Source organism: Panthera leo, chromosome B1 (assembly GCF_018350215.1).
Source record: "Panthera leo isolate Ple1 chromosome B1, P.leo_Ple1_pat1.1, whole genome shotgun sequence".
Taxonomy (NCBI): domain Eukaryota; kingdom Metazoa; phylum Chordata; class Mammalia; order Carnivora; family Felidae; genus Panthera; species Panthera leo.
In genome coordinates, this window is record NC_056682.1 from 116,130,197 (window position 1) to 116,151,272 (window position 21,076).

General features: G+C 35.0%; 1 protein-coding gene across 3 annotated transcripts in view; it reads left to right on the forward strand.

Moving 5' to 3' along the window:
- The window catches only part of TBCK (TBC1 domain containing kinase), a 225,809-nt gene that overhangs the window by 24,025 nt on the left and 180,708 nt on the right, over positions 1-21,076 (forward strand). For 2 of the 3 annotated variants that reach the window (XM_042935749.1, XM_042935748.1), the window contains exon 3: positions 3,978-4,050. In XM_042935749.1, the coding sequence (XP_042791683.1) occupies positions 3,978-4,050 (73 nt within the window). Of the gene's footprint in view, positions 1-3,977; positions 4,051-13,847; positions 14,031-21,076 lie in introns of those variants that run through there. The other variant, XM_042935751.1, reaches the window with a different exon arrangement.

Genomic DNA, 21,076 nt, shown 5'->3' on the forward strand with positions numbered 1-21,076 from the left:
AAGAATGATGTAGTAACTATATTCTGATAACCTTTCATACTAACATACTCACAAGTTACCTTTTTTCCTCTTAAGTAAAAAAAAAATTTATTTAGATATTTCTTTTAGTCTCTTCTGATTCAACTCCTTCATTATCTTTCTTGCTGAATATTGTACTCTTTTCAGTTTCTTAGCATTGACTGGAAACATACAGCTCAGGCTGTAGTTACACTGCAGTGATACTTGGCATTCATCAAATATTTGTTAGAAGAAAGATTATTTCACAGTTCTTGTATGTTTTGCTCTTTAAAGTTCATCTTAGTGTCACATTTGTTTTTTATAAATAATGCCACTACATTGCTGACTTATATTTGGCACATTACTATTCCCAGATATTTTTGTCTTATTTTATTCTGTGAAACTATATTGTTTTTATAACAAACAGAAGTTATTTTCAAACAGTGGTCCAGAGTTTCAGGATGAAGACTCTCTAATGATTTCTAGAAAAAACTGGTTCATATTGGAAACATTGTTTTGGTGTACATTCCATTACCTCTGGGAGAAACTTTGATATTCTGCCAAGGATTATGTCTTTGCTGTATTAAAGTAATGGTTTAAAGTTCCATAGAATCCTGAAGCTTTGGCAAACTCTGGTTTATGATATTTTGAAGGAGTTTCCAGAAGAAGCCCAGCAATTTTTTTTTTCTAAATTATTTTAAGCCAGACAAATTTTAATCTAGTGCCAACACTTTGGAAATATCTCATGGATATGGAGACTTATGGATAGCCAACTTAAAATTATAAATTAATGGAACATGCATGATTTAATAAATTCTGTTGTTTTTGTTTTATATTTGAAATCAGCACTATTGAGACATTATTATGCCTAGTTTACAACAAAGGCATATAATTTTCTACACAGGACAGATCTCTATTTAGATAATGACTATCATATAAGACTCTTACTCATTTCTAATGGCTACATCATGCCTTTGCTGAAGTTAATTTATTTAACAAATAGTTTTGTATTAGATACTTGCATGTTTGAGGTGCCATGCAAGTTTTTTATTTATTTTTTTTATGTTTATTTATTTTTGAAGGAGAGAGAGACAGAGTGTGAGCAGGGGAGGGTCAGAGAGAGAGGGAGACACCAAATCTGAAACAGGCTCCATCCTCCAGGCTGTCAGCACACAGCCCGACACAGAGCTCAACACGGAGCTCAAACTCACGAGCAGTGAGATCATGAAGTCAGATGCTTAACCAACCGAACCACCCAGGCACCCCTTGAGGTACCAGTTTTAGACACTGATGATACATTTTGAACAAGACCAACATTCCTGCCATCATGAAGCATATTATCTAGTGGAGGACAAAGACAATCAATGAAAATGTATACAGATTCTTAGAGTTGAAATAAGTGCTACTAAAGTACAGTATAGAGTTGATTATATTATAGGAGGAGCAAATTGATCTGGGGGCACCAGAAAAGTGTTCCTTAAGGAAGTCACATTTAACTAAGCAACAAATAATAATAATAATAATAATGATAATAATAATAGCTAGCATTTAGATAGTGATTGCTATATGCCAGGCACTATTCTTGACCCTTATTATGTATTAACTTATTTCAACCTAACAACTCTATGAGGTAGGTGCTGTTTTTTTTTTTTCCTCATTTTATAGAAGACGTAACTGTGGCACAGAGAGAGAGTAGCAAATTTCTCCAAGGTCACAGAGCCAATGAGTAGTCAGCCTGGGATTTGAGCTTAAACAGATGAGTTTGTGCTCTTAACCACTATGTTTCTTGATAGGAGTTAGCTGGGAGAAGAAATGGGGAAGATCATTTCAGGCTAGTACTTCAAGATGGGGGCAAGAAGGCCAGTACAACTGGAGGTTGATGAGCCAAAGTAACAAAAGATGAAGGTAGAGAGGGAGTTATATACTCAGATTTATTATTATTTTATCACTTAGACTTTAGTATGAAAATGTGATGGAGGGTAAGAAGAATTAACATGAGATCAATTAAGAGATTATTGCAATGATCGAATGAGAGGATACTGGCTTGGACCCACATTGTGGTGGATGGAGCAAACCATGGACCCTGGAAATATTTGGGAGATAGAAATAGCAGGGCTTTTTGTTTGGATTTGAGAAAGGGAGATTACTCCTAAGTTTCTAGCCGAAGCAGCAGGCAGGATGGTGTTACTAGTTTTCTGATAGGACTCAAGGGAAGAGACTTAGGAAGCAAAGGATAAGCTCAATTTGAGTTCTGTCAAGTTTGAGGTGACTTTTGTGTTAAAGTGAGAAATTATCTATAAAAGCCTGCAATGCAGAAAGGAGTTCTGGACTTGAAATAAAACTTGCCAATTTTTTAGCCCTGGGAGTAAATGAGAAAACACAGTATGAAGATCCAGAATCAAAGGTGGAGGAACTGGAAGCATTTCAGTTAGGGTAGAACAGGTGCCATTGTACAGAGGAGACTGAGGACAGGCAGCGGGGTAGGTGTTAGGAAAAATGACAAAATGTTGTCAGATGAAAGCAAAGGAATGCAGCAGCTTCCCATTTGGTTTTTCTGATAGTATTATTTGTTTTTTCCTCTTAGAATTTCATAGTTGTACTAAATTGCTTCAGGTTCAACTTTGCTTACTTTTTTGACTGAACTGTTTTTCTTTTTCATTCTCTTTTTCCTTTTCTCCCCCTCATTAAATGTTCTTTTCAATTTAATTTTCTGTAAGTCCCTATTTAGATCACTTGGAGTCTTTCATCTGACAGTGATAGCTTTCATATAGAGCATTTGTAGTTTTTCTGTTTCTGATCATTCTGTATAATGCCACCACTTCCGACAGCTTCAGCTTCTGAAACTTGACCCCTGTGATATACTGCCCTCATACCTCGCATGACTGCCTGTGTACCATTGTCCTTCATCTCTACTCCCACATGCAAGCCCATATTTTGAACCGGTTGTTACTGAGAGTTGTTCCTCATGCTAGATCTCCTGTTCTGAAATTCTCCTTTCCCATCTGCTATTTCATTTTTTCTACCTTAACTACTTTTCATTTTCATCAAACCTCTTTGCAGTGGTCACTATTCTCAATCTGTTTGTGCTCTTACTTCTTTGTTTCATCCTAGTCTGCCATCTATATTTTGTGTTAACTTTCTTCCTTATCTAACCCATTTTGCATAGATAGTCACAGAACCCCAATTTCTTTTAAGCCCTTGATCTCTCCTGAAATAACTTTAGAAGTTCCCAACCACTTGTAAAACCAGTTGTACTTTTCTCTCACTCCTCTTACATTCATTCATTTAAAAAAAAAAATGTGTCAGACAATGTGTTAGTCATTAGGGGTAAGTGATGAAAAAAAATATATATAGATTGACCCTCAGAACTGTGCTATCGTATTCTTAATCTGTTGGAAAATAAAAATTACATCATAATATTGATTGTGCCCACCAAAATTTTATATTATTACTTAATATTAGCAGGCCCCATGATGTTACAAATAATCCCACATCAATTTTCTGTTCTTTCTTCATAGTCATGATTCAGAACATTTCTGCTTTTCTCAAGTTTCTAAACTCAGTTTCAAAACCTTGTGTTTGAACCAGACTGCCAAGACAATTTGTCCCTAGCTCCCAATTTCCCTTTCACTTCAAAATTTCTTTATATCTTCATCCAAGATTTTCCTTTTCCTAGTCTGTGTCAGAAGAAGGGTCACTTCTTTCTTCCAAAAGTAAAACTTTCCATCTGTTTTTCCTGATGCGCATGGGAGAAACTCTAGACAAAAATACAAGATGACATGAAATTGTTATTTAATGTGATGTTTTATTGCATATTTATTCTCTTTTATATACTTGGTAACTATGTGGTTAATACAGAGTTTGAAAAACTCTTGAAATACTATTAACACTGTAAGTTAATATTTTTAATGGGCTATATTATTTTGTTATTAAACATTTTTTAAATCAAATATAAAGTGGATTTACTTTGTTTTACTCAGAGAGACTGGTGGTGGTAGCTGAACACTGTGAACGGAGTCTAGAAGACTTGCTTCGAGAGAGGAAACCCATGAGGTACCGTGTTATATCAGGATAATTAAGTGAACAGCAGAAATTGGCAAAAAAAAAAAAAAAAAAAAAAAGGCATTTTAACGTTTGAAACTGCAGAGTTTTTATTTCTTTTGTTACTTGTTTAATGATAAAATCCAGGTGCAAATTTTATTTTAGGAAATTTAATTCACAGGCCTCACAAAAATTCAATGTTGACATTGTCCAGTGTCCAGTTTTTATGAGCTAGGCATTCTCCAGAGTACTTAGCAAAAAAATTCCTAAAAAAGATATATATGAAAATTTGAAATGTTTTCAGTACTAAGCATTTCTGTAGGTGAGATTAAGAGTATTTTCCTATGAGTAGTACTTGGTAACTTCTAACTGGTATTCCTAGGGACATAGTAAGTTGTGTTAAGGAAAGACCATGTTGAGTGGAGAGAGAATAATCATAGCTTGGGTGGAATCTAATGATATAGGTTAAATTACATTAATTCAGTGGTTCAGTAGTTACTTTCTGTCTCAGACATTTCTGGGAAGAAGCATATGTGGTATATATATTATTACAAATATACTACTAAATGAATTTCTTCACACATTTTTCTGAAATTATCTTAAAATCATGGGAAATATTACTTTAAAGTTGTACTAAGCCAATGAAAAATGTTTGCCGTAAGTCTTTGTAGGATTGTAATTATCCATCCTCTTTTGAAGAAATATTCTTATTCTTGATTAATACTTTTAAATCACTGCTATATCCTAGATGAAACAAATTTTTTTCAAGGGAGGAAAAAAATGTGTATCTTGCTAGATGGTAGTTATTTAATAAAAGTATAACAAATAAATTGAATAAAATACTTGCCTTGATCCTTTAAATGATTTGATTTTAAGTGTTCTCTAGAATGAAAGAATGCACATACCAAGTATACCATTGCCTTACTTCTTTGGAAGAGTCTAATCTGACCATAGGTACTAAAAGTGACTTTTGTATATATTTAGAAGTAGCTTAGCCTTATTTAATGAATATGTTTTTATAATTATGATTTTTACATGTCATAGTCTTTGATTTTGTGTTTTTAAGAACATCTTATTCTGTTTGCCAGTTTAAACTTATCCTTTAATTTATAGCCACTGATGTTAAAAAGTATTCTCTGTGAAAACTAGTTGACATCAAAATTGAAAACAAATTGTAGTCACATCTTTATGAAAAAAAAAACCAAAACAACACTTTATTTTAAATCCGCTTGGATTAAATTTGTATAAAGATTAAAACTAATTGTAGCCATGTCTTTACCTCGGAAATATATAACTGAGCCTGGGTTAACTTTGTATAATGATGCACAATGCATTATGTATGATAAAAAAGCCACTAACTAGCTGGGCAGCCTTGGACGATTCTTTTAATCATATTTCTTATCAATAAAACAAGGAGTTTTAGTTGATCTAGGGATCATTCTAGGGGAAATTATTCTTAACTTTATATTTTATTTAATATGTATTAAGTTTGATGGTAATATATTGATCTACTGCCTTTGGAAGTATATTTATTTTTTCTTATGCTAATATAATAACCTACCAATGCCCTTTATTTAAATGGTAGATTTCATGACAAATCTAAGTGTAAAATTTCAGTGCTATATTTTAAAAGGCAAATTGTTATAGAAACAAAAGTTTTATGATTCAGCAATTCCACTCCTTGGTAGAGGACCTTCTTAACTTTTGTCTCCAAGGTACCTCATTTACCTCACTCTAATCCTAGCCCTGCTTTGGTATTTAACCAAGAGAAAGGAGAAATACATATTCACTAAAATATCTGCACAACAATGTTCCCAGAAACATTATTCATAGTAGCCCCTGACTGGGAAGAACTGAAGTGTCCATCAATGGAAGAATGAATCATGTTATTTTAATCAAAAATAAAAAGGAATGAACTATTGCTATATACAACATGATGAGCCTTAAAAATATGCTGAGCAAAAGAAGCCAGTTCTAGAATGATCAGAACTTATGGTGATAGATATAAAAACAGTACTCAACTCTGGTTGGGAGAAGGGACAATGTAGGAACTGATTCAAAATAGCCTTGACAAGGAAACTATCTGGAGTAATGGAATTTTTTTACATCTTGATCAAGGTATTACTTATGTGGTGCATTTTCTTGCAAAACTTAAAGTTCACTGAAATACACACTTCAGATGTGTGCATCTCAACTATGTAAATTATGCCTCATTTTTAAAAAAAACAAAAACTTGTTCCATTATTTACTTGGCTTGAATTCTAAATCCCTTATATAGCAACAATATTATGTTGTTAATGAAGGTGCTTGATCCAATGGCATACCTGTTTGTATTTCTTTGTTTTTATAAGAAGAAATAGTGTGAATTAGTTGTTGCTGCTTAACCAGTACCTCAACACTTAGTGGTTTAAAAACAATAAACTTTTATCCTTTCATATAATTTCTCAGGGTCAAGAATTCAGGAATGAATTAGCTAGATGGTTTTAATTCAGGATCTCATGAGGTTGGTTGCAGTCCATATATAAACTGGAGCTATAATTATCTGAAAGGTTGACAGGCTAGATGATCTGTTTCTAAGATAACTCACTCATTTGGTGCCAGCTGTTGACAGTAGATTTTAATTCTTCTTTATTTTGAGGGCCTTGCCACTGGTGTTTGTCTATCCTTACAGTATGGGGTTGACTTCTCTAAGTTTCTATTCCTTTTATGACCTAGCCTCAGGAACCACACACCATCATTTCTGAAATAGTCAATTGAATACAGAAGTCAGCCATTCTATTCAGTATGGGAGGGGACTACATAAGAATATGAATCTTAAACATCAGGGATCGATCCTTGGGCATCTTAGAAGCTGGCTGTCATAGAAGTCTTAGAGATCATACATGTAATTAAAAAAAAAACAGGAGGGAAATACTAAACCAACATTAACATTAACTGAAAAATAACTTAAAAATTAATTTCTTAAAATTATTCAGTATTCATTTAGGCTACATGAGACAGAAAAAAGGAAGAGTTTATACCATGAAGAGAAGGTAGAGTATTAAGGGAATCAGAGTACTAAAGGTGGACCAAGGTCTTCATGGACATGAAGAAAGTTATTAAGATCATAATTGATCTACATTCTGAAAATTGATGTTATCCATGGGCTTATGCTCCCAGTCATTCTGGAGGGCCCTGTAAGCTACAACTAGATTAATTCTCTGGTCATCAGGGTAGTAGTAACTGTAGACTGTTCCTTCTGATATTGAATTTTCTTTCTCTGTTCCTACTTGTTATTCCTTTACTTACTAAAAAGTCTAAGACAGAAAAGAGAAGCTGGTGCCTTAGATAAATTTCATTTTACCTCCTGCTCTGTCCTTTCACTGTTTTTTTTCTTTTTTTTTTTTACTTTCAATTGTACTGTAAAAGGATATAATTGATATTGCTTTGCCAATAAGATTAAATCCATTAACTTGTGGAAAGTTTTACTTTTCTATACTCATCAGCTTTTATCATTGTTTTAGAGACAAATCTGATAGCACTGAACACTAGGAGTTTTAACAGTACAAAGGTGTAAAGAAGCCACCTTTCTTCAATGCCTTTGTATGTCTTCATGAGGATAAAATGTTACAGATAGAGGCATATTCTTTGAGTAGATAAACATGAATAGCATTTATGCAGATTTCATGTTGTCTTTCATACCATTTACATTTCTTTTTTTTTTTTTTAATGTTTCTTTATTTTTGAGAGAGACAGAGCATGAGCAGGAAAGGGGCAGAGAGAGAGAGGGAGACACAGAATCCAAAGCAGGCTCCAGGCTCCAAGCTGTCAGCACAGAGCCGGATGCCAGGCTTGAACTCACAAGCTCACCAACTGCAAGATCATGACCTGAGCTGAAGTTGGACACTTAACCAACTGAGCCACCCAGGCGCCCCTCATTTACATTTCTAATAGTCATTTTCACTTATGTAAAGTAGAATATATAGTAGTTTTTATGGATCTTTGCAATTTCTTCAAGTAAGATATATTTAAACAGTTTTGTAACTAAAGTACTATGTTCTAATCATTCTGGTAACAGACTAAAATTCAGTATTTTCCTCATTCATTTTGGAGTAAAACATTCAGCACTTACTGCCTTTGAGTAGACATGATTCTTTCAGGTTCAGTTCCAAGTTGTTATCTGATCCATCCATCTAAATTAACTTTGTTGAAAACTATTTGACTTTCCACATATTTGGATTACATTAGTCTCCAATAACAGCAGATTTCATGTGCAGAGTTGCTGTGCTGCAATTTTAATTAATTCTGTAACCTGTTTATGGAAAGTGAGAAGATGTCCTTATGGCTTATAAATCATATAAATTTCCCCTACTGCCAAAAGTAAGCACCCTGCACCTGTAAGAAAGGCTGATGCAAAGTAAACAGGAAATCTATTTAGATGGGCTTGCAATTTGAGACCCAGGATTTTTACTTGTCCATCTGTCTCTAACTGTTGCAGAACTATAAGCTGCCAGTTGTCTGGTAGTTATTTGTAGGTCATTGTCTAAACTTAAACATCATCCAAGGCATATATCTTACTGGGTTTATATTTTGAAGAAAAATTTAACTCTTTTGTAAAATTGGTGCAATGGGGGATAGGGGAGTGAAAACTAGAACTTAGAGACATGTCTTATGTCAGTTGACTCACTTTTTTCATAACACATTTAATATCATTGAACTAAGTGATATTATACTAAAACATTATAGTAGTAATTCATATTACAAATATATTATAACTTGGGGCACCTGGGTGGCTCACTAGGATGAGTGTCCAATTCTTGGTTTCAGCTCAGGTCATGATCCCAGGGACATGGGATCTAGCCCAGCTTCAGGCTCTGTGCTCAGTGCAGAGCTTCCTTAAGATTCTCTCTCTTCTCCTCTCTCTGCCTCTCTCCCCTGCTCACACACACACTCTCTCACTCTCTCTCTCTAAAATAAAAAAAAACAGTGGCACCTGGGTGGCTTAGTTGCTTAAGTGTCCAATTCTTGATTTCATCTCGGGTCATGATCTCAGGGTTCATGAGATCAAGCCCCACATCAGGTCTGTGCTGACAGTGCGGAGCCTGCTTGGGATTCTTTGTCTCTCTTTGCCCCTCCGCTGCTCATACTCACTGTGTCTCTCTCAAAATAAATAAATTTTAAAAATAAAATAACACAAAACACCAAAATACTTTTTAAAAAGAGAAGAAAAGAAAAGAAAAAAAATAAGTATATTATAACTTAAGACTATTTTAAGGCCTCAGATCCCACTGGAAAACCAAGCATCTTTTTTTTTTTTTTTTATCATTCTTAATGGCCCTAAAACTCTTTTGAGAATTTGTGTTATCCAAACAGAAAATAATAATTTTGCGCTATGACCTGGAGGTGTTGTCAAGTCAGTCTCTTATAAATTAATGTTATTTGTACAGATAGTTTGCTGATCTGGTTTGAAAGAGAAAACTCACCATTTTCTGTATAGTTTATTCGAGCTTGAATTTGAGGAATTAATTTTTGGAGAATGCTGCTCTCTTCTCAGTGGCTTTTATATGTTACTTGTGCCAGGGTTCAATCTGCCAATATTTCTCTCCAGTTTCAGTTAAATGATAAAAATTATTTGTTGGAAACATAAAGGCATGGAATTCAATTAAACTCCTATAACCAGTAGGTTTCAAGAAACAAAGTACAGCATTTGGAATGTTTGTTTGAAGTCATCTCATATTTGGTGCCTGTGAATCTATTTAATTGCTACCCTGAAGCCAGATTCAAGATACTGAAAAGTGGGGAAATTTAAATCTCAACTCCTTTCTGAAATATTTTCCAAGAATGTTAAAAAGAGAGACATACCTTCATCATTCCTATTAAAGCAAGCATGAGGAAATGGTTTGCCTTTTAAGTCTAGCTGCTATTTGGAAAGTATTTCCCTTTTGTGTTCATGTTCTTCAGGGCATGTACTTTTGCTTCATCTGTAACAGTGTCAGCGAGTATAGTTCAGAGATATTCAGCAGAGTTTTGGCACTTGGAGCAAAGTTTCTGCATTGTCCTTAAATTTGCAAGTGAAGGCGGGGTGAGTAGTGCAAGCATGTTTCTTTAATAAAATGTTTGTCATATGTTTTTAGGGTTATGGTTTTGAAAATTTACCAGAGAACCATCAGCATAGCAGAGGTTATACATGGTTATACATGGAGACTTTGATGGGAAGCAGGCAATGTCTGCAGCTGTTCACTAGCTTGATGGAAAACATGATCTGACTTACTCGGATGAGTAAGTTTTATTTGCCCCTATTAAAAGGTTGCCTACTCACTGAATTAGATACCCCAAAGAATTTTGGACACGTTCTAGAGTGCAGTCCACGATGGATAATGAGCACAGGTCATAGTCTTCAGAAATGGATAGTATATTGTCTTATTTTAGAAAAAAATAACCTGATAGTGGAAGTTAAGGCTCTCATACTTTTTTTTTTCCTTCCCTTCAAGGTCCCTAGTTTCAAAATGCATTTGAAATTATTACCATGTAGTCAAATAACTTAGGGATTTATATAACTGATATATATTTTTCTTTCTATTGTACTTGTTTTGCGTAAGGATGGGAAATAATACCAAAAGATGCTCTTCACTCACGCTGGGAATCTTGCAGTTATCCTGTGCTTCTCCCTCTCTGGTACCCTATATCCTGTTAGCCGTCAAGTATCATTAATATAACCTTGGTGGTGTTTCTCACATCTCTACTGTTTTTTACATTCTTTAGTTCAGGCCTCATTAACTAACTGCTTGATTATTGCATTACAACATTCTCCTAACTGGTCTTCCTGCATTAGTCTTTAATATACTCCATTAGTATTGTCTGCTGCCATATTAATATTTTTAATATTAATTCCCTGCTTAGAGACATTTGGTGGCTCTCCATTTTTGTGTGTGGCGGGGGGAGTGTTTTGTAGGCATAGGATCTGACTTCAATCAAACTCTCTATATTATTTCCAAATAGTGTCTAAATTATGCAAGTAGTTTTTATTGTTACTGATATATAGTTGAGGAGATGGAGTGCCAGAGAAATGAAATACAACATGAAGACTGAGGTATCTTTTTGTCCAAAACTGTATCTCCAATCTTTGGCACAATGTATAGCACTTCTTTAAGTTACTTGCTTCTCTCTATATGCCATACCACTGAACCAAAGCAAATATTTTATTTCCCTACTCCAAATTTCTTTATCACATTGTATCTCTCCAGTTGTAAGGTGCCTTTTCCCTTTTAGCTTATAGTTGTTTGCCTACAATTATAGAATTAAGCAAGCTATGATTTGCCTTCCCTAACCATATATTTTTTGACATCTATACTGTATTTTTTTTTATTTTTCTGCCTCTAAAATTGTTAGCATAAGAGTTTCCATATAGTTAAATTGTTGTAAATGAACAATTTAATGAACTATGTTTTTGTTTAGTCATGCAGTTTGAATTATATTTTCCTATTATCTTTTAATCATGTGCCATAATTTTCTTTCCCACACAAATGAGTTTTGGTGAGTCTGATTCAAACGTTATCTTGGTGATTTTTAAAATTATTTTCTTGGAAATATTTTTATTTTTAAAATAGAATGAGTACACAAATTGTTCATTTCCTTCCTCGCAGCTCTGGGGAAGAATCTACTTCTAAACTCATTTTAGGGTGTTGGCAGAATCCAGTTCCTTCCCATGGTAGGACTGATGTTTCTATTTTCTTGATTACTATCAACCAAGGGCTGCTCTCAGCCTCTGGAAGGCATTTGCACTCCTGGTCATATGGCCCTCTCCATCTCTGAAGCCAAAAATGGAGAATCTCCCTAATCATATCCCACTCATGCCTGGAATCTTTCTTAGTTCCTCTGCCTCTAACCTCTACATCCAGATTTCAAGGACTCATGTGATAAGGTGAGGCTCAACCAGACAATCTCCCTTTCTCCCTTTCTTAAAGTCAATTGTGCCATATCACAGCTTGATCATGGGCGTAAAATCCATCATATTCATAGCCCTGGGGATCATGCAGGGTATAAGTCAAGGAGCAGGGATCTTGGCAACCATATTAAAATTCTACCTACTTCAGTTTGGTTATTGGGAAAATATTGGAGAAAATTTTTTAGTCTTCTAGGAAGTGTTATATGGTGTTCTTTTTTATATTAGTCATTGCGGCTGAGATGGTGGGAACTGTGGTGTGTCAGGGTCACCAAGACCACCCCCAGCTTCAGTGACTCACTGGAAGCACTCACAGGACTCAGAAGTCATATACTCAGTGGTTACATTATACTCACTTCATTACAGCAAAAGGAGGCAAAACAATGTCAATAAAGGAAAAATAAAGGGGCAAAGAATGGAGGAAAGCAGCCACAAGCTTTCCAGAGTCCTCTCCTGGAAGAGTTGTAGAGCATGTACTTAATTCTTCTAGCCAAAAATTGTGACATGTGCCACGTGTTGCCCATTAGAGAAGCTTGTCTGAGTCTAGAAGTGGAGGATAATTAGGGTTTGGTCACAAAGGCACATAGTACCTGTGTGATTGACTGCAGTTACTGATGCTCTCGACCTCCAGAAGGAAAGCAGGTGTTCCATATAAATCATATTGTTTGTATAAACTATCTAGACAAACTTGAGTGGTTCAGGGCCTCAAATGGTCAAAACACTCTTATCAGTTAGAACATTTCCAAAAGCACAATTCCCAGAAGCCCACAATAGGCCAGTCAGGAAAACAGGCACTTTGGGGGGAATGCACAAAGAGACTGATGAGATTCTTTTTTGAAGAGGTATTAAAGCAGATTTTATAGCCACTTGCAGCAATTCATGACGTATGTTATGTTATGACTTTGTAAACTAATAGTTGCTGATCTTTTTCAGTCTGGTTTGTGGAAAAAGCCTTTTTTTTTTCATCCATCAGTGATGTACTAGCTTTCTATTGCTGTTGTAACATATTGACACAAATATAGCAGCTTAAACACACACAAGTTTATTTTCTTACAGTTCTGTAGGTAAGGAGTCTATTGGACTTGGCTGGTTTTTCTGCTTCAGGTCTTTTTCTTTTAATTTTTTTTTAACATTTATTTATTTTTGAGAGAGAGGGAGACAGAGCATGAGTTGGGGAGGGGCAGAGAGAGACACACACACAGAATCCGAAGCAGTCTCCAGGCTCTGAGCTGTCAGCACAGAGCCCGACGCAGGGCCTGAACTCACAAACTGTGAGATCATGACCTGAGCCGAAATCAGATGCTTAACCGACTGAGCCACCCAGGCTCCCCTTTAAATTTTTTCCTTAATGTTTACTTATTTTGTAATAAGTAAACATTATTTTGAGAGAGTGAGAGAGAGAGCACATGAGTAAGTGCACAAACAGGAGAGGGGCAGGGAGTGGGAGAGAATCACAAGCAGACTCCGTGCTGTCAGTGCAGAGGCCCACATGGGGCTTGATCCCATGAACCCATGTCCTGCACTGTAATCAAGAGTCAGATGCTTAACTGACTGAGCTACCCAAGAGCCCCCTGTTTCAGGTCTAATAAAGCCAAAACCAAGGTGTCAGCAGGGCTATATTTCCTTCGGAGGCACTAGGGGAGAATTCATTTCCACGCTTACTCCATTTGTTGGTAGAATTTAGTTCTAAAAAGTTGTTGTACTGAGATACCCATTTCCATACTGACTGTTGGCCAGGAATTGTTCTTAGCTTTTAGAGGCAACCAACAACATTCCCTGGCTCGTGGCCCCATTTCTTCCATCTTCAAAGTTTGTTACAACAGGTCTAATCCTGATGCTTTGAATCTCTGACCTCTCCTGTCTTGTCTTCTGCCATTCTCTTTGATAGACTCTTCTGCTTTTAAGGGCTTCTATGATTGCATTAGATCCACCTAGATAATTCAAGGTACTGTCTTTATTTTAGGGTTAACTAATTAGCGGTCTAATTCCATCTGCCAAGCCCCTTCACAGTACTACCCATACTAGTGACAAGAATCTTGGGAGGATCCTGCCTACTATATTCTTTACACAGGTAAATATTGAAGTTTATTCCTCCTCACTTAAATCTTAATTTTATTTTATTGATTATACCTCAATTTCTAAAGAAAGAAGTAATTAAGCAATGTTAATCCTCTCAACAATTACAAACATGTTTAACCTGTTTTCTGATGAAAGAAATATTTCTGAGTCACTCAAGTTGCCAGTTATATTCAGAAAAAATAGTCAAAATTTAATAAAGTTTAAATTCAAACTTTATGCTATTTTCTAGCCTAATAGTCAAGAGTAAAATGAACCCTGTATTTATTTTTAAAAAAAAATTCCTATTGGGTGTGTCCATATATAAAAAGAATGATCAGAGAACGTGTAAATATGTTGATACTGAATGCTGAACTGTTATTTTCCATTAGAGACACTTTTTTGCATCCTCAGTTGAAAGTTTTTGTGGTATATTAGATGAACTGTATTGAGAGATGGGGAGAGAGAGGCAGGCAAGATTAGTAAGCTCTGGAGAGAGAAGGGAGACTGGTTTGGGGATGAGGAATCTATGTAACAAATGACAAACTCTTTGAGTCCAAGTAGGTAATTTAAGTGAGTGAAGTGTACTGGGCTGAAACTGGGTTAAACTGGAAAGCAGGTAACACACTGAAAAGAGGCAGCTAATATTCAGCTGCAGGTGTTGTTGCCATGTGAGAAAATGTCCTATTATACCATCTCTTTCAAATTTTCAAAGGAACTCATAATTTCCAAATCTTACATGAAATCTCTGAATTTTTAAACATTTCCAAGTAATTTAAAAAAATTTAAACATTCAGGCACCTGGGTGGCTCAGTCAGTTAAGTGTCTGGCTCTTGATTTCGGCTCAGGTCATGATCTCACAGTTCATGAGTTCAAGCCCCACATCCGGGAGCACAGAGCCTTCTTGGGATTCTTTCTCTCCCTCTTTCTCTGCCCCTCTTCCTGCTGGCACGCACACACTCTCTTTCTCTCTCTCTCTCTGTCTCTCAAAATAAATAAACATTAAAAAAAATTTAAACATCATGATCCAAACAAAACAAAGTGATAATCTAAATTTAGCCAATGGACAGCTTATTTGCAATTATCTGACATAAGAGGTTAAATTATTGGTAGAGGAAGATATATTTCTTCTATGCTTTGCTTTAAATGGATAGGATCATTGTGAAAAGGAATGGAAAGTACTAGGTGTTTACATTCTAAGAATCATTCACTTATTTTAACACATTGAAAAGAAAAGGTGAAATATCTGAATACCCTAATTTTACTTGCAAGAAAAGAAATTATATACTTTTGAAAGACTAATTGTTTTTTAAATAGCAGAATGATCTGAGAATGGTAGGAGTCATCTGTGTTGGAAATCATTTGCACCTATGAAAACTTTCTATTTAAAAGAAATCACCTGTGTGTAACCTCAATGGCCAACTGTCAGTGTTTTTTCATTTACTCTTTGTTTTGCCTACTATTAAACAAATCAATTCCTTCAGCAAGTGAGAAGATAACACTCTAGCAAGCTAACTCGGGAAATCTGTGTTTGGGAGTTGCACTGTAAGGGAACTTTTTCAATTTTATTCTGTAGTCTATACTTGTAAGACACAAAAAAGGGATGAAATAATAATGAATTTAATCAGTACAGTTTCCTACTGGGAAATGTTTGAAAAGCAGAAACTCCGAAGTTGATAAGTTATAAGGTGTCAATATATGAAAGAACTACAATTAAATAAGCACTTGGAATCAGAGACTCACAGGGATTTTTGTTTAATTTTGTGTTTGGTTTTGTATATATAATAAACATATGTGATTGTGGTAGAGATTACAATATGCATTTTTTATTTGTCCATGTTCCATGAATTAATTAATATTATGGCAATTCACATACAAGGTAGGAATCTTAGACAATAAACTTGTGCTCACCCTTCTCCTATCCTTTGGTATTATTGTCATTCTTTGTGCAATTTATATGTACTTTTACATGTGTTATAAATCTGGTTTTATATTATTATGTTTTGCGTTAAATGATTTCTTTAAAGACCTTAAGAAATAAGGAAAAATTATTTTACATTTAACCATGTATTTGCCATTTCCTGAGCTCTTTATTCCTTTGTTTGAATCAGGTTTTTATCTGGTATTATTTTTCTTCAGCGTGAAAAACTTTCTTTAAAATTTCTTTTAGTATATGTCTGAAGTGTACAAATTCTCACAAATTGTGATTATCTAAAAATATCTTTATAGGGGCGCCTGGGTGGCTCAGTCGGTTATCTGACTTCGGCTCAGGTCACGATCTCGCGGTCTGTGAGTTCCAGCCCGCGTCGGGCTCTGTGCTGACAGCTCGGAGTCCAGAGCCTGCTTTGGATTCTGTGTCTCCCTCTCTCTCTGCTCCTCCCCCACTCACGCTGTGTGTGTCTCTCTCTCAAAAATAAATAAACATGAAAATTTTTTTTAATATCTTTATATTACCTTATTTTCTTGGCTAGCATTTTATTATAAAAAAAAATCAAAACATAGCGAAGTTAAAAGAATTGGACAATATACCTATATTCTACAATTAACATTTGGCCAATTTTTGCTTTATCATGTATCTATCCATACTGCAGTCTGCTTATTAACCCATCTTATTGTTTTGATGCATTTCAAAGTAAGTTGCAGATAGGAACGCGCTCCATTCCTAAATGGTTCAGCATTTATATCATTAACTAGAATTCATTATGTTTGTTTGTTTAGGTAAACTTTACATTCTGTGAAAGTACAAAAACTTGTATGTCATTTGATGAATTTTGACAAATGTATACACCTGTGTAACCCAACTACACATCAAGATTAGATCACCACCATCATCCTAGAAATTTCCTTCATACCCCTTCCAAGTAAATGTTTACTGTTCTCCCCAACCCAACTCCCAGAGGCAACCACTTTTCTGATTTTTTCACCCTAAATTAGTTTTGTTTATTCAAGCACTTCATACAATTATAATTATACAGTATATACTCTTTTATGTAAGGCTTCTTTCATACACCCTAGTGTTTCTGAGAATCATTCATGTAGCTTCATGTGTTATAACCTATTTCTTTTTATTGCTGAGGTGTATTCCAGCTTATGAATATGCCACAGTTAGTTTAGCAGTGTTCTGTTTATGAACTCCTGAGATATTTCCAGGTTTTGGCTTTGATAACTAAAGTTGTGAATGTCCTTAGGTCTTTTTTGTGGGCAAATGTCTTCGTATCTCTGGATAAATATATAGCAGTAAAATTGATGGCTTATGAGCTAGGTATATGATTGATATTGTTAGAAACCACCAGATCTTTATCTAAGGTGTTGTGCTTTTTACATTCCTACTAACAATGTATGAGAGTTCTAGTTCCTCCATGTCCTTGCCAGCTGTTGTTTTTATTCTTTGACTTTTAGCCATTGTGATGAATATAAAGTGGTATCTCATTGTAGATTTAATTTGCACTTCCATGATGACTAAAGATGTTAAGTGCTTTTCATATATTCATTGGGCATTCATATCATGAGATACATACCTGGTCAATCTTTTGGTTACATTTTAAGATTATTTGTCTTTTTATTATTGATTTATAGGCATTCATTGTATATTCTCTATATTCTCTCTGTATATAACATACACTTTGTTAGATATTTTTGACAAATACTTCTGCCAGTCTGGCTTGCCTATTCATTTTTTTGATGTATATCTTGATGAGCAGAAGTTATTTATGAAGTTTAATATATCAAATTTTTTATTTATGGTTATCACCTTTGTATCTTTTATCAGAAACTTTTGCCTCCTCCCACCTCATGAAGATATTCTCATGTTTTCTTCTAGAAGCATTATAGTTTTAAAATTTATGTTGACTATTTTATCTCTCTCAATTTAATACTTGTGTATAATGTTTAAGTCCATTTTATCCATCTGGATATTCAGTCATTCTAGCTCAATTTGTTTAAAAGACTTTCATTTTCCCATTGAATTGCTTTGATGCTTTTATTAAAAATTAAATGGCCATGTAAATGTAGGTCTGTTTCTGGCCTTCTATTTTGTCTTATTTATCTATTTTCCATCCTTATGCTAGCACCATACTGTCTTTATTACTCTAGCTTTATAGTAAACCTTGAAGTCAAGAAATATGTTTTCCAACTTTGTTCTTTTGTTTCAAAATTGCTTTAGTGATCCTTGCTTCTTTACATTTTCACATAAATGTTATAATAAGCTTTCCAGTTTCTAAGAGCGTCTGTTGGTATTCTGATTGGGATTGCATTCCATCTGTGGACCAATTTGGCAACTACTGAAATATTAATATTGAGACTTATAGTGAAGGAACATGTTGTTTCTCTCTAAATTTTTAAGTCATCCTTAATTTCTCTTAGCAATATTAAGAGTTTACAATGTAGAATTCTTGCTTTTTTGTTAAACTTGTTGCAGTTAGAATTGTGTTTTATATTACAATTGTTTGCTGCTGGTATGTAAAAGTGAAAGCAGCATAGACATATGATATATAAAAATACAAGCATGAGCAGCACCAGGGTAGCTTAGTCAGTTAAGCGTATGACTCTTGATTTCAACTCAGGTCATGATCTAGGTTCATGAGATTGAGCCCCATGTCACTTAGGATCCTCTCTCTCTCTCTCTCTCTCTCTCTCTCTCTCTCTCTCTCTCTCTCTCTCTCACACACACACACACACACACACACACACACACAAATAAACATTAAAAAAAAACCACTAACATGAAATAGTGTGAGAAAAAATATAAGGCATGAAGATTATGAGGAGGAGGAGAAGAAGAGGTAGAAGAGGAAAAGTTGTAAATGTATTTCTATTAAATAATGATGTGGTTGTGTAGAAAAATCTGAGGAATTAAAAAAAAACTCTTTTAATTAATAAGTGAGTTTAGTGGTATAACAGGAAACAAGCCCAATATAAATATATCAGCAATTAGGTGTTAGAATATGTTGCTCATTTAGCAGTAAATTACTCAAACTGCTTAGCATCTAACTTTTTTCTTAAGTGTATTAGATGAAATTTCCCTCTTGGAAGATAAGGTGATCCAATGAGATAGAAAGTGATCATGTAATATTGTCTTTGAATAATTTTGAGGCCTAGAGTGGACTTACCATCTTGTAGTTCCTAGAATTTGGGAAACATGTTTTAGGTAACTTGCCAGAAATCACCAAATGGAGAGCTTGTGCTGAAGAAAAGGTGATTTGACAGTTTCTGTCTAGTGGTTATCAGAGTTGAGATTGTTGGAATCTGATAAGGCCAATGTTTTTGACGATTCTAATACTTTCTGTTTATAGAAGTATAATTGGGGCTACCTGGATAGCTCAGTTGGTAGAGCTTCTGACTCTTGATTTCAGCTCAGGTCATGATCTTATGGTTTGTGGATTTGAGTCCCACATCAGGCTCTGTGCTGACAGCATGCAGCCTGCTTTGGATTCTCTCTCTTTTTCTCTCTCTGCCCCTCCCCTGGTCACTCACTCTTTGTCTCTCGACATAAATAAATAAACATTTAAAAAAAGAAGTATAATTGGCATAGAATGTTCTGTTAGTTTCAGATGTACAGCATAATGATGTGATATTTTTATGCATTATAAAGTCATCCCCACAATAAGTCTATTACCGTCACCATAGAAAATTATTATAATAGTATTGACTATATTCCCTGTGCTGTACTTTACATCCCATGACCTATTCATTTTATAACTGGGAGCTGATACCTCTTAATCCTCTTCATTTCTTTCACTCATGCCCAAACCAATCCCTGCTCTGGTTTGTTTCCTGTATGTATGAGTCTGTTTCTGTTTTGTTTTGATTGTACATTTGTTGTGTTTTCAAAAATTTTTAATGTTTATTTTTGAGAGAGACAGAGATAGCACATGAGTGGAGGAGGGGCAGAGAGAGAGGGAGACACAGAATCCAAAGCAGGCTCCAGGCTCTGAGCCATCAGCACAGAGCCCAACGTGGGGCTCGAAACCATGAACCATGAGATCATGACCTGAGCCAAAGTTAGACACTCAGCCGACTGAGCCACCCAGGCACCCCATGTTGTGTTTCTTAGATTGAAATACAAATAACACTATATTTGTTTTTCTCTGACTTATTTCACTTAGCTTAATACCTTCCATGTTGTCTATTTATGTTGTCAAAAATGGCAAGATTTTACTCTCTTTTATGGCTGAGTAATATTCCATTGTATATATACCACATCTGTTTTGTCCATTTATCAGTTGACGGTCACTTAGGTTACTTCCCTTGGCAATTGTAAATAATGAACATAGAGGTGTATATATCTCTTTGAATTGGTATTTTCATTTTCTTTGGATAAATACCAGAAGTGGAATTCCTGGATCATTGGTAGTTCTACTTTTAATTTTAGAGGAACGTCCATACTGTTTTCCACAGTGGTAGTACCAATTTACATTCCCACCAGCAGTGCATGAAGGTTCCCTTTCCTCCACATCTTCGGTAATGCTTGTTATTTTTTTGTCTGTTTGAAAATAGACAATCTGATAGGTGTGAGGAGAGAGCTCATTGTGGTTTTGATTTGCATTTCAGTGATGATGATTTTGAGCACTGTTTCTTCTTTGAAAAAAGGTCTACTACTCAAGTCCTCTGCCTGTATTTTAATCAGCTTTATGTTTGTTTGTTTTGATATTAAGTTGTTCAAGAGCTTTACTGTGGATCCATACTTCTTTAATGTTTTTTGTTTGTTTTTATTTAAACTCCAGTTAATTAACAGTGTCATATTAGTTTCAGGTATACAATTTAGTGATTCAGTACTTCCATACAACACCTAATTCTCATCATAACAAGGGCACTCCTTATGGTAACCATCAGTTTGTCCTTTGGTAACCATCAGTTTGTCCCCTATAGTTGAGTCTGTTTCCTGGCCTGCCTCTCTTTCTCTTTCCCCTTTCCTCATTTGTTTTTTTTCTTAAATTCCACACATGAGTGAAATTATATGGTGTTTGTTTTTCTCTGACTGACTTATTTTGCTTAGCATAATACTCTCTGACTCTAACCACATTGTTACACATGGCAAGATTTCATTCTTTTTTATGGCTGGGT